Source organism: Lethenteron reissneri, chromosome 58 (genome assembly GCF_015708825.2).
Source record: "Lethenteron reissneri isolate LAM-NWPU_2019-01 chromosome 58, ASM1570882v1, whole genome shotgun sequence".
In the NCBI taxonomy this organism is placed as follows: Eukaryota; Metazoa; Chordata; class Hyperoartia; order Petromyzontiformes; family Petromyzontidae; genus Lethenteron; species Lethenteron reissneri.
In genome coordinates, this window is record NC_083836.1 from 7560947 (window position 1) to 7575588 (window position 14642).

General features: G+C 50.4%; 1 protein-coding gene across 5 annotated transcripts in view; it reads right to left on the reverse strand.

The window, feature by feature from the left end:
• LOC133357624 (ras-related protein Rap-2c-like) overlaps positions 1-11864 on the reverse strand; it is a 72004-nt gene extending 60140 nt beyond the window's left edge. The window contains exons 1-3 of one of the 5 annotated variants that reach the window (XM_061575672.1): positions 11492-11864; positions 11079-11218; positions 6862-7236 (exon numbers count right to left, since the gene is read on the reverse strand). In XM_061575672.1, coding sequence (XP_061431656.1) covers positions 6862-7134 — 273 coding nt within the window. In that variant the 5' untranslated portion in view covers positions 7135-7236; positions 11079-11218; positions 11492-11864. Of the gene's footprint in view, positions 1-6861; positions 7237-11078; positions 11225-11491 lie in introns of all 5 variants that reach the window. The other 4 variants (XM_061575669.1, XM_061575673.1, XM_061575674.1 and 1 more) reach the window with 4 other exon arrangements.
• Between the last annotated feature and the right edge of the window lie 2778 nt (positions 11865-14642).

Sequence of the window (14642 nt, forward strand, 5' to 3'; positions counted from 1 at the left end):
GAGGCCTAGAGCTTACACGAGATTAGTGGAGTGTGTCGGAGGAAGAAGAGAGACCACACGTTGTATTGTGAGACCTAAAGGATTTAATAAAAGTGTGTTACCCGTCAAGAAGTTCCTGCCGTCAATTCCCATACTTCACATGTGTAGAAAAGCAGGCATATTGTCAAGGCTATGATAGAATGAAACGTGTTGGCTGATAAGTCCGTGTAATACAAAGAGGAGGCATTAAAAATTCCGTGACAGCGTTCTTGCCTACAATCAAAATGTGCCCGATCTAGTCAGATCTCAGAACCTAAGCAGGCCCAAGCCTGGTGAGGACTTTGCTGGGTGAACAGCGTGCACAACACAGGTTGCCATGGGCGACTGTGGGCCTGTACTACATATGGTGGTCCGTAGATTGTCAAGTTCCAAGCCAAATTTCGCAAACCACAATTAATTAATTGATGGTATTTTTTTTGTAAATCAAGTTTTCTGTGTTATTATGTTGAAATGTGGGAATTTGCTGTGTTTTTACACTTATTTAAACCCATGAAGAGAGACCCTGGCTTTTAAATGGGCTCTTACGTACATATATACACAAAGGTCACCTATCTATCATCTATCTATTCACTTGTCAAGATGAAAAATGTCTGTGCTTAAGCAAGCTCTTCCCTTGGGGCCAAGTGGCCTCAGGGAAATAATTGGCATACAAATGATGACCAATTTTAATGACATAATGAATGATGCCATCATTGCTTGCCTGGTAAAAATAATTTGACCATAAAAATATTACATTTTCTTTCTCTTTATTTAACAAAGGAAATCCCAAAAGCTCACTTTTAAGCAGGGTCCTGGCTTTGATATTCACATTTTATTCCATTCAGCATTTGTTTTGTTCATGCTGTAATATGAAGGGACAAGATGCAAGATTGCAACACAAGCTCGTTGCGAATCTACTCGCCGTGCTTGCCTTGCAAAGCTTCGCCGAGCCCGGCGTCAAAGTCACAGGATGTGGTGCATATTAGGCAGGTAAAACGAAACTCATAAAAACACTTAACTATTTTTATTTGACCAGGTAAGTCCCACTGAACTGTATAGCTCTTTTTCAGAAGTGGCCACAAATGATGGCTCAGCGAAGTGGCTTATGTGTGGAAATGTAAAGCCGCCAAATACTCTTAAACGCACGTTGATTCTATCTGTGGAGGGAAAAACCAGAGGACCTGGAAAAAAACCATGCGACCACGGGGAGAGAAACATGCAAACTCCAAATTTACAGCAAGCGTCAGGGCCTGGATCGAGCCCAGTTATGATTCATCCCCCTCCCCCGTGCAAGCGGATGAATATTCATGATTAAAGGCCACGATTAAATTTAAAAAATCGATTAATTCACATCTAGTTCAAATTTTTTCCATCTCAAGTGCAGTTTTTTTGTACATTCCATAAAACAGGAATAATCAACTCTCACACGTAATAATGAACGAGTGTAAAAATGCATTCGAATCGAGGAATTGTTGCGTTGTTACATAGCGTACAAGAACACAGATGGTCTATTAACGTGAATGTACAGGCACTAAGAAGATGCCCATGAAGACTTGTAGACTGTTGAGGCAAGTGGTGTTAGTGAACACCTATTAAGACCAGCATGGCACATGAGAAAGTCACGTGGTAAGGACCAAAGCATGTCTCCCCAGAGCCGATGTGGGGAGGACTTCATCCAGCAGTGGATAACCACTGGCTCGATGAAGCACCTACGATTAGCACGATTGTCTACGTACAGCGTGAAATAAGTTCGGCATAGATACATCCCAAGCCTCGTTCGACAACGTGTCAAATTTCAGCTTTTCGCCCCTCGTGCTGAAAATCATTACAATTTACATCATTCGCTCAGCCACTCAATCTCTCACTCACGACGGGCTCCGTATACATCATTGTGGGGGGGGGGGATGAAGCACGGGGGGGGGGGGGGCCTCCTCTGCTTGTGTTCGCGTGAGACTGCAGCCCAAGCGACCGCCGCTGCAAATCCACCGGGCGCAGTGGAGGCCAAGGTAAAACAAACATCGCCGTGGGAATTGAATGGCCTTGTGGCACGATGTGGTTTTGGCGATGAACATCGATTGGCAGACAAATGCAATCCTGCTGTTGTCATTTTGTACGCTGCGATCAATTGAGAGGCGGAAAGTTTTTTTTTTCAAACAACATTGTCTTATATGTAATAATATACGCATGTATTTCTATTCCAAGGTGGCTCATATTCCAAAACTAACTGCTTACAGTTTCAGTTTTTTATTTATTTATGCTACGTTAACAGATCCTGACATGTAATTGGATAATGCATAATGCACATGTGCAAGTGTGTGCACGTGTGTTTGTGTGTGCAAGTGTGTGTGCAAGTGTGTGCACATGTGTTTGTGTGTGCACGTGTGATGTGGTACAGGAGGACGTGGAGCTGAGTGGACTTGCCGATGACTGGTACCAGCGGTGTCAAGATCGGCCTCAGTGGAGGAGGCTCGTGAAGGACGCTACTGAGCAGTTGGAGGCAGTCGCCCTCCAACAACAACGGAGGGCGGAGGAGCGACGCTCACAACAACGAGCGAAGCGCCGGGCGGCTAAAGCACAGCAAGTTGGTACAGTAGGGGGCACAGGTGGTGCATCAGCCAGTCATCTCGGTCATCTCGGTCAGTCGACCCGTGGCACCTGCTGGGTCTGCCCCGTGACCTCCTGTCAGCGGGCGTTCGACACTTCACGTGGCCTCAAGGTGCACTTGGCCTGGCACAAGCGTCGTGGTGACGTCACCGCCACTTAGTGGCGAATGGCGGTTGTTGTTGTTGTGTGTGAGGAACGTTAGCATAATGGTTTGGGCATTGTGGAGGATACTCTGCCGTCCGGGTTCGATTCCCGGCCACAGCTAACATGGGTGGCGATACATCTGAGCTGGTCCTGGGCATCCCCTGTGACGACTCAGTCTTAAATGAGTACCTGGTGCAGTGTCAACAACATCAGTACTGGGGAGACAAAGGTGGCTCGGGGTAGTCCTGGCCACACCACCCCTTCATCTGTGCACCATGCTCGCCCATCACAGGTGCTCACCAACAGCACTGCCACAACAACCTGTGTATGCCACGTGGTGCGTCTTTGACTTTGTGGGTGCGTGTTCAGGTGAGCAGCAGGACAGGACCTCTGATTTGTGGAACCGCATTACAACCCTGCCAACATAACTTCAAGTCCCAGCCATGGATAACATCTCTGGCAAATGTCGAGCGTAAACACTTTGACCGTCTTAACACCTGTATTTACTTCGCAAAGAGTAAAAAATAAAAGCCTTTTTTTTATCATTCAGTATCTTGATACTGGCAAACGGGTCCCAGAGTTGTAAATGTCAACATTGGGAAAATAAAAGGTTGCCTGGGGGTGTGGTGTTGGCCCCACCACCTCTTCATGTGCCATGCCAGTCGAAGTCGGTGCCCTCAAACAGCACTTGGCCCCGTAGTCTGCAAGGCTCAACGGGGAATGTTTGTCCCGCAGCATTAAGAGTGATGGCACAAATATTCAAGAGACAAGAAGTCTCATGCCTAGCCATGACTGAATACAGTCAAAGGTACAGACGTGGTGGACATCACGAATGGGGAAGCAATAGACTGAATTCTAAAACTAAATGAGCATTTTTTGTAATTTTACCAGGTAAGGGCCACTGAGCTATAAAACTCGTTTTTCAGAAGCGACCTGGCCACGAAATGATAGCACAACAAAGTGGCTCATCAATGTGGAAATAAATATCGGTCAAATACTCTAAATGCCTGTTTATAAACGTGGAGGGAAAAACCGGAGGACCCGGAGGACCACAAGGAGTGAGAGACACACAAACTCCAAATATAGAGGCGGCATCAGGGTCAGGATCGAACCCACGACCTCCTGCATACCAGGCGAGGGAGTTAACATCTCGACGAAGTGGCTTATAACATGGACATTTTTTAGCAGCCAAACCCCCCTGAAAAAAGTATCATGAGACCAGGTGGGCCTTTTCTAGACAAGAGATCTACAAATATTAATATTCCTAACAAGGTACCACTTTTTTTGAAAGTCAAAATCGGTAATTCTACGAGCGGCCATGCTCCCGGTCATGGCAATGTGGAATTTCCAACACTGACTTAACATATGGAGGGGAGTGCCTCCCAAATTCGTGTGAGCGTGGAGGCAAAGTTGTGTGTTTTAAGCGAACGTGGAGAGGCTGGGTTAAATGAATAGTGCTAATTATAATAATAATACGATCATGAACCGGTACCCTTTACCACCCGCCCGAGAAATACAAACTCTCACTGGATTTGCGAAGTGCACAACCCGCCGCGGCCGTGTCAATGCAACCACAGCCGCGTACAGTCAGAGCAAAGGCTGCGCGAGTGAGGGGGTAAATATAGAATGTCTTGTTTGTGCTGCAGGAAGGGATGCTATAAACATCACACAGATCCCCCAGGAACAGTCCTCTCCGTTGTTTAATGGTCTCATTCACGTACCCGTCGTTGGCCCGAATGGTTCGACATCCTATTTGAAGGGCTTACAAAAGGAAAATTAACTGTGGCTTCACATCACGGTTTATAATGTAGCTGAAAATTTCGACTCATGGTCTCTGCCCATTTAACAGTCAACAAAAATAGAAATACTGCGTGAACGTATGTATGTTGAACTTCTTTCGCACCGTACGTAGCCAACCGTGCTAACCGGTATACAAATATAAATACTGTTCTATCAATGGGAAGGTATCGTGGTGCAACGATTAGCACACTGGCCTTGCAATCCAGAGGTTGCCGATTATATTCCATCTCCCCCTGTACGGTAGTTGAGACAATGGTTCATGTTTCATAAATCCCCCAAGGGGAGACGTTACAGAATACCACCGACCATTCATGAGTGCATGACCAAGAATCGAACCCACGTCACGGGGAATTTTGCCGCAAAGCACAAACCACTTGCGCAAACTCAATCACAATGACCGCCATTCACCACCATGCATTGCCAATATCGCCATGGTGCTTCTGCCTGGCTAGGTGCACTGTGAGGCCACGTGATGTGGTGAAAACTCACTGGCAGGACATGGGACAGAGCCAGATGTTTCGTGTTAATTGACTGAGAGGACTGGCAAATGGACAACATGCACTTCAAACACCGTGCCTGCTCGCTGTGTTTTATCTAATCAACACTCTGCTCGGTTTAGCAGTATCCAATTGTATTTGTATGTATGTATGTATGAACTTCTTTCGCACTGTACCGTGATAATCTGAGATGTGCCACATCACAGGGAAACCCTTCATATTAGAGAACGACCAATGGAAGCGGATATCAGTGCTCCGAGATCTCTTCAAAAGTTGGCCTCTGGTCCACACAGTTGGAGGGGGAAGCTCCTTCCCACCCAAATCTGTACACGAGAGGTCAGTTTGCCGCATGACACTCAAACCGATGTTTAATTCTCAGAGCCGAAATTTGTCCATATTACTAAGTGCCGAACCAAATTTGACGCGACGGTTTGCTTTTTTTGTGTGCAGTCATTGGTGGCCGAGCTGAGACCATCAACCCCTCACTACACTTGAGCACAGGCGGCTGACGGGATTTGTACCCAAGATCTCAGCGGTGTCAGCTCAGTGCCCTGACCTCCGAGCCACCCAGCAACCTCCAGCATTCCACTTTGTTGTTGTGGGCGTCAATCAATCACACTCTCTCACTCACTCACAAAGCGAGGGGGGGGGGACATCTCCCGTCTAGCCTACATCCACTGTTGGGGTGAAAGTGTTGTTGGCGTGCACCTATGAAAGGCCAGTAAATTGCACAAGTGAGTGGGGTTGATGTGGCCAGCACCACGTATGGCCACAATCTCCCCAGTACTGATGTTTCACACAGCCACCCCGCTCACTCAGTTTAGGTCGATTCAGCCAAGGAGGGCCCGGGGAAAGTTCTCAATACACGACGTCGGCCGTGGCCCGGAATCGTACTAACGCTCTCCACAAACACATGTACCCACACAGACACGGCAATGACAACAACAGCCGCGAATCATCACCAAGTGGCGGTGACGTCGTCACACCGCTTGTCCCAGGCTAGGTACACTTTGAGGCCAAGTGCCAAGGGCTTGCTGGCAGGATGTCACGTGGGACATAGCCAAGTGTTACGGGTCAAATTAATGAGATGACGAGCAGATGCCACCACCTGTGCTCCCCACTGTGTTGGCAAAAGACAAAGAATTCCTGTATAGCCTGCATTAGGCTGTTGGGTCAAGTGCTGTTAACTTGCACCTATGAAGGCTGCCACAGAACACGAGGAGGTTGATGGCCAACACCACGCCCGGCCGCCTTTGTCTCCCCAGTGGCAATGTTTACACACCGGCACCATGTACTAATTTGAGGCTGAGTCGATCTAGGGGAGGCCCAGGACCGGTTCAGATAATCGTCACTGATGTTGGCCGTGAGCGGGAATCGAACTCGGGTTGCTGGTTTGTAGCGCAGTGCGCTAACAGCTACACTACCGTATACATACAAAGACAAAGATCCCCCCCCGTATAGCCTTAACAGACTGTTGGGGCAAGTGCTGCGAGCGAACACCTATGAAGGCCGGAACGGCACACGAGGGGGTGGGTGGTCAACACCACGCCCGGCCCCCTTTGTCTCCCCAGTGGCGATGTTTACACACCGCACCAGGTATTCATTTGAGGCCGAGCCGACCTAGGGGAGAGCGAGGACCGGTTCAGATAATCGCCACCGGTGTTGTTGGCCGTGAGCGGGAATTGAACTCGGGTCGCCGGGTTCGTACCGCGGCGCGCGAACCGCTGCACTACCGCACACATGCACACACACACGCACACACACACACACAATCGTGCGTGCGCTGGTTGTGACTGACCTGGAAGGACTGGTGGTTGAGAAGGCTGTATACGAGGATGAAGCCCTGGCCGTTCTTGATGTAGAGGTCGCGCATGGACGCGAACTGCTCCGTGCCGGCCGTGTCCAGAATCTCCAGCACGGAGGGCGACGAGTCCACCTCAATCTCCTTGCGGTAGAAGTCCTCGATGGTTGGGTCATAGCGCTCGGGGAAGCTGCCCGTCACGAATCGCACTGTGAGCGCCGACTTGCCGACCCCGCCGCTGCCCAGCACCACCACCTTGTATTCCCGCATGGTGGGGGCAAAGGGGCTCCGGCTACATCATGGTCTCTCCCCACCCACCTGGCTAGTGTGGCTGGGATGACTCGAGCAGCGGTGACCGACGTCCCATCGTCCCTGGAGGCGAGAAGAGGAACGGTGGGCTCAGAGGGGGGTTATCGGTGAGCAGTGGCGGCCGTGCTGGGAGCAAGCGAAACTAAGCAAAGGCTGAGTTTCCCCAAAGAGCTCAAGGCCCCCCCCCCCCCCCCAAGATTACAGACCTTTCAGAGTGCATCCAATATCAGCTTGAAATGTAAAATCCTCATAAACATAACAGTTGCCGTTCGCCACTAAGTGGCGGTGATGTCACCACGGCGCTTGTGCAAGGCTAAACGTAACAAGCTCATAAACATAGCAAGCTAATTCGCATGCGAATACGATTTCATCTCCGTTTCTCTCATCTCACTCCGTGTCAATTTGTGTCCCCGTCTCCATGAGGAGCAGGAGACGAGGACATTAGAATCGATAGGCAGCAAGAACATTATGTAGACCTGAAAAAGTCTATCAAATGGAAGTGGGGAATGACAAATCCAGGAATTAAGCAAGATTCCATTGACAACGCCCAGATAATTGGAGATTTCTGAGCACAGCAACATTTAACAAAGGAAGTGATACGAGGTTGGTGAGATGCAAGTGGCACTTCAAGTCTCATCAAAGAGAGGGCAAGCACAGGGCAATTTAACATCAACGATGTAATTCACTCTGAGTGAATGGAATTCTGACAGGTCCGAAGGCAAACCCGTTCAAATTTCCGAGAGATGCAAAACGATTGGATGGATGTTACCACGTTGAATGACAGATAAACAGCACTGACGTTTTCGTTAACGGTACACTCAGAGTAGGGGTGGCAAACGTTTTGGAAATAGGGGACAAAGTAACCCAAAAGCACAAAACACACGGAGAAAAAAACGAAGGGAGATTAAAAGGTGTTTTAAAAAAAGGTGTTCATAAAACACCACACTAAACACAGATTTACTCGCAATTGTAACACCCATTATGAGGAAATTAATCACACAACAAAAAATATGATGCAAGATATCGTGACAAGCTATATGGGGGCGCGAGAGAAGCGGAAGATCGTTGGTAAATTACCAAAAAAATAGGTTAAATCACAAACGGTGCAATTGGTCAACCGCGAATAGTAGACGGGACCACGATGCATTATGGGAGGCAGAATAATAACACTCAGGACAGGGGGAACTATATGCTTACATTTATAGAATTAAAAATAATTTATAACGCAGGAAACTAAAAAAAGCTGAGTTGAGAAGGATGTTCCAGATGTCACACCTGAAGCTATAACCACCAACCACCCTTTGCAGTTATGACAAAAAAAGTTGGGGATCTCCCAGACGAGATGGGCGCCATGGTGGCTAGGAGATGTTAACTACATCGCCTGGTACACAGGAGGTTGTGGGTTCGATCCCGACCCTGACGCCTGCTGTATATTTTGAGTTTGCGTGTTTTTCTCCCTGTGGTCGCGTGGATTTTTCTCCGGGTCCTCCGGTTTTTCCCTCCACATTTAGAATCATGACTTTTAGAGTATTTGGCTGCTATACATTTCCACTTGATAAGCCACTTCGTTGAGCTGTCATTTGTGCCAAGATCACTTTTGAAAAAGAGCTCTATTGTTCAGTGGGCCTTACCCTTGTAAAATATATATTGTTTTACGTGTATTTTAGATGGAGTAACTGTGGACTTCATCGAAAGAGTGAGACCAGCATGTTGGTTAAAACTTAGCAGGATCTGTTTCGGAAATGTTTCACGCAGAAATAAAATACCTCAATCGTGGGAATTACGTCTCATTAATCACTCTGCAAAGGAGGGAGAGAGACCCCTGCAATCCTCTCACAACACACACACACACGGATATATAAATTGCTCAGAAAATCATAGAGGACCCATTAAATTGACAATTTAGAGACCATCCCCTCCACGGTAAGAAAACTTCATTCGGCGTTTCGTTCACCGACGACGTTACCGAGTTTCAAATTGTGGAAAACGACGATGCCTACTGTGGAGGGTTCCTGCAATACGAAAACGGGGACGGACGTTTGGCCAAATTCCACAAACGAGCGGTCGCAAGCCCAATCAGCAACATGCACTCAACAAATCCGCACAGATGGATTCTAGAATCCATTGCTGCACTCAAATCTCCCGATCGCCCTGCCACACACGATGTTATACGCGCGCTGCTTTGCACGTGCGAGACACTAAGCTGTGTTAATACTTTGTATGAACACAGCTTAGCGTATTAGGCGATGTTACGGTATCACGTACACCCCTTGCTCAGTCTGCTGCTGGATGACAGATTCCCCATCGTGGCGTGTGCTGTGACCATGCTTCACCAAGCCGGTCAGTGCGATTCGATGGCGGGGAGATCATAAGACGTGAGTAGCATAGGACAGTACAATACAACAATGGACTTCGATGCACTGCCCTCTAGAGCCGGGAGCATTCTACGACACAGTCGTCGCGTTTTACTTAATGTGGGTCGCCCATCCGAGCAATATCCCGGCTCAACTCCTGCTTAGCTTAGCGAGACGTGTTGGCAAGGTCACAGGGCATTCAATGGTAAATATCTCGAGGTCCCACCCAGTAATGACTACAGCCCGGTGCTGTTATATCAGTGACACGTTCTTATACACACACACTGGATATTGTTGTGACTTCCTGACCCGCCCCTACTGGAAATCAGTAAGAGAGAGTGAGTGAGTGCTTTATAACTCATCGGATTTAAAAAAGAAAATCGTATTCTGAATGACTTTTCAGCGGCTTGCGGGAGAGGTCTCTGCGTACACGCGCGCAGGCAATGCAGAAGCGCTGCTGCGTTATTGTACTTCGCTTCACTATTCCACACGCAACACACAAGTGAGTGTAACACACACACTCCGGGCTGCGTGATGTGTGTTTATCTGCAGCGTGTAACACCCCACGGTGGCAGTGTTGTTGCTGGTGTACACGAAACAACGCCGCGGTGGCCTTCAGATGTGTCAAGTCGTCTCTAACACCGCAGGCTCTGTGCGTGCGCGCGGTGCTAGGTGTGGTACTCAAGCGGTGTGTTGTAATTTGCGTGGCGGTTATATCTCTGTTGAACATTGGCAACGTTGACGGACGTTCAACCGACGTTGGACACCGACGTTCAACCGACGGTGGCCACCAACGTTGAACGTTGGCCCCCAACGTTCAACCAACGTTGGCCCCCAACGTTCAACCAACGTTGGCCACCAACGTTCAACCAACGTTGGCCACCAACGTTGAACGTTGGCCACCAACGTTGAACGTTGGCCATCAACGTTCAACCAACGTTGGCCCCCAACGTTCAACCAACGTTGGCCACCAACGTTCAACCAACTTTGGCCACCGACGTTGAACGTTGGCCACCAACGTTGGCCACCAACGTTAGCCACCGACGTTGGCCACCAACGTTCAACCAACGTTCAACCAACGTTGGCCCCCAACGTTTAACCAACGTTGGCCCCCAACGTTTAACCAACGTTGGCCCCCAACGTTCAACCAACGTTGGCCACCAACGTTGAACGTTGGCCACCAACGTTCAACCAACGTTGGCCCCCAACGTTCAACCAACGTTGGCCAACAACGTTCAACCAACTTTGGCCACCGACGTTGAACGTTGGCCACCAACGTTGGCCACCAACGTTAGCCACCGACGTTGGCCACCAACGATCAACCAACGTTCAACCAACGTTGGTCCCCAACGTTGGCCCCCAACGTTCAACCAACGTTGGCCCTCAACGTTCAACCAACGTTGGCCACCAACGTTCAACCAACGTTGGGCACCGACGTTGAACGTTGGCCACCAACGTTAGCCACCGACGTTCAACCAACGTTGGCCGCCGACGTTCAACCAACGTTGGCCACCGACGTTTCGTGTTCATATCTCAGCAATGTGGCCTCACCGGTTTGACAGACGGCTTGTTAATTTACGAGAGGCGCTTTATTGAAGCGTCGTCCTGGCTGCTGCCGATGTCCTTTTGCTGCCGAAGACGACGACTGATCGTCCTGCCGCTGCTGTTGACGATATTCTTTGCTGCTGCTACTGCTGCTGTTGAAGAAGATGATGATGGTAATACTGCTCGCGTTGCTAACTGCTGCAGCTGATGATGATAATCGGCAAAGCGATGTCTTTACTGATGATGATGCTTGCTTGCAACGATTGTTCTTAAGCAACCGTCTCGCGAATTCACAACCCGTCTAAAATACACACGCTACATACACAGATTCTATATACACAACACACACACAATGCTATACAGTCTATATGTATAGTCAACGCTACACACACACGGCAAGATTAGAAAACAGCGCTTACCTGCAGTGTTTAACCTTGAACAGGGACGAGCTCTCCGTGTGTGTAAGACCGCTGGATTACAAACACACGCAGAGCGCAGCGCGCACTACAGCTGATCTTGTATTGTCCAGACGCGAACGTTTGCGCGAGCGAACCGTATCTCACCCGATGTAATCCGCCGGCGAAAACAAAACACAAAGACGTCCGCCACGTCTGCGAGAGCCGATCTCACAGAGGACTGGGTGGGTGTGGGTGGGTGAGCTGAAGCTAAGCGAGCGAGCCGCACGGAGAGAGGGAGATTTGTCGCAGGCACAAGCCGCACCACCCGTCCCGTTCGAGCGCTCTGACGGAGACTCAGATGAGAGCCACGCGAATTGGAGCCGCATGGAGAGGAGGAGGAAATGTGCCAAGTGGGAACCGCCCCACCGAGCCCTGCAATTCCCTCCCCCTACCACCACTCACTCAGCATAGCCCGACCCACCAGACCCACCCACCATCAGACCCACCCACTCACCATCAGAGCCACCCACTCACCCAACAGACCCACCCACTCACCATCAGACCCACCCACTCACCACCAGACTCACCCACTCACCATCAGACCCACCCACTCACAATCAGACTCACCCACCCACCATCAGACCCACCCACTCACCATCAGAGCCACCCACTCACCATCAGACTCACCCACTCACCATCAGACCCACCCACTCACCCATCAGACCCACCCACTCACCATCAGACCCACCCACTCACCACCAGAGCCACCCACTCACCATCAGAGCCACCCACTCACCATCAGGGCCACCCACTCACCATCAGACCCACCCACTCACCATCAGACCCACCCACTCACCCATCAGGGCCACCCACTCACCATCAGACCCACCCACTCACCACCAGAGCCACCCACTCACCATCAGAGCCACCCACTCACCATCAGGGCCACCCACTCACCATCAGGGCCACCCACTCACCATCAGACCCACCCACTCACCATCAGGGCCACCCACTCACCATCAGACCCACCCACTCACCATCAGCCCCACCCACTCACCATCAGACCCACCCACTCACCACCAGAGCCACCCACTCACCACCAAAGCCACCCACTCACCATCAGACCCACCCACTCACCACCAGAGCCACCCACTCACCACCAGACCCACCCACTCACCATCAGACCCACCCACTCACAATCAGAGCCACCCACTCACCATCAGAGCCACCCACTCACCATCAGACCCACCCACTCACCATCAGAGCCACCCACTCACCATCAGACCCACCCACTCACCACCAGACCCACCCACTCACCATCAGACCCACCCACTCACCCATCAAAGCCACCCACTCACCATCAGACCCACCCACTCACCATCAGACCCACCCACTCACCATCAGACCCACCCACTCACCACCAGACCCACCCACTCACCATCAGACCCACCCACTCACCATCAGACTCACCCACTCACCACCAGACCCACCCACTCACCATCAGAGCCACCCACTCACCATCAGAGTCACCCACTCACCATCAGACCTACCCACTCACCATCAGACCCACCCACTCACCATCAGGGCCACCCACTCACCACCAGAGCCACCCACTCACCATCAGAGCCACCCACTCACCATCAGGGCCACCCACTCACCATCAGACCCACCCACTCACCATCAGACCCAGCCACTCACCATCAGGGCCACCCACTCACCATCAAACCCACCCACTCACCATCAGACCCACCCACTCACCATCAGGGCCACCCACTCACCATCAGACCCACCCACTCACCATCAGACCCACCCACTCACCACCAGAGCCACCCACTCACCACCAGAGCCACCCACTCACCATCAGACCCACCCACTCACCACCAGAGCCACCCACTCACCACCAGACCCACCAACTCACCATCAGACCCACCCACTCACCATCAGAGCCACCCACTCACCATCAGAGCCACCCACTCACCATCAGACCCACCCACTCACCATCAGACCCACCCACTCACCATCAGAGCCACTCACCATCAGACCCACCCACTCATCACCAGACCCACCCACTCACCATCAGACCCACCCACTCACCCATCAAAGCCACCCACTCACCATCAGACCCACCCACTCACACATCAGACCCACCCACTCACCATCAGACCCACCCACTCACCACCAGACCCACCCACTCACCATCAGACCCACCCACTCACCATCAGACTCACCCACTCACCACCAGACCCACCCACTCACCATCATACCCACCCACTCACCATCAGACCCACCCACTCACCATCAGACCCACCCACTCACCCATCAAAGCCACCCACTCACCACCAGAGCCACCCACTCACCATCTGACCCACCCACTCACCATCAGACCCACCCACTCACCATCAGACCCACCCACTCACCATCAGACCCACCCACTCACCATCAGACCCACCCACTCACCATCAGACCCACCCACTCACCATCATACCCACCCACCCACCATCAGACCCACCCACTCACCATCAGACCCACCCACTCACCCATCAAAGCCACCCACTCACCACCAGAGCCACCCACTCACCATCTGACCCACCCACTCACCATCAGACCCACCCACTCACCATCAGACCCACCCACTCACCATCAGATCCACCTACTCACTATCAGAACCACCCACTCACCACCAGACCCACCCACTCACCACCAGACCCACCCACTCACCATCAGACCCACCCACTCACCCATCAGACCCACTCACTCACCATCAGAGCCACCCACCCACTCGGGCTGAACGATTTGGGGAAAATTTCTAACTGCGATTTTTCTGACATTGCGATTTGATTTGCAATTACACTTTTTTTAAGTCAAGCTTCAGTTCAATATTCACTGTGTAATAGATTTAAAACATGTGATGGAGCATTATCACATCATGCAATCAAAATATGAATTGCTCTATACTAACACAAGGATGAGAACTTAAAATATACGAATTGCTTCCAACATGTATTTATTGAAATGTTTAATTGAAATAGAACAATCAAACATAGAACAATTGTTAAGTTAAAGAAATAAAATTCCAATAAGAAAGTAATAGGACTTTTCAAATCGCAAAAAACCCGCAGCCTTTGCAATTTGCTAATCGCATTGTTTCAACTTACGATTTTCATTTAAAATC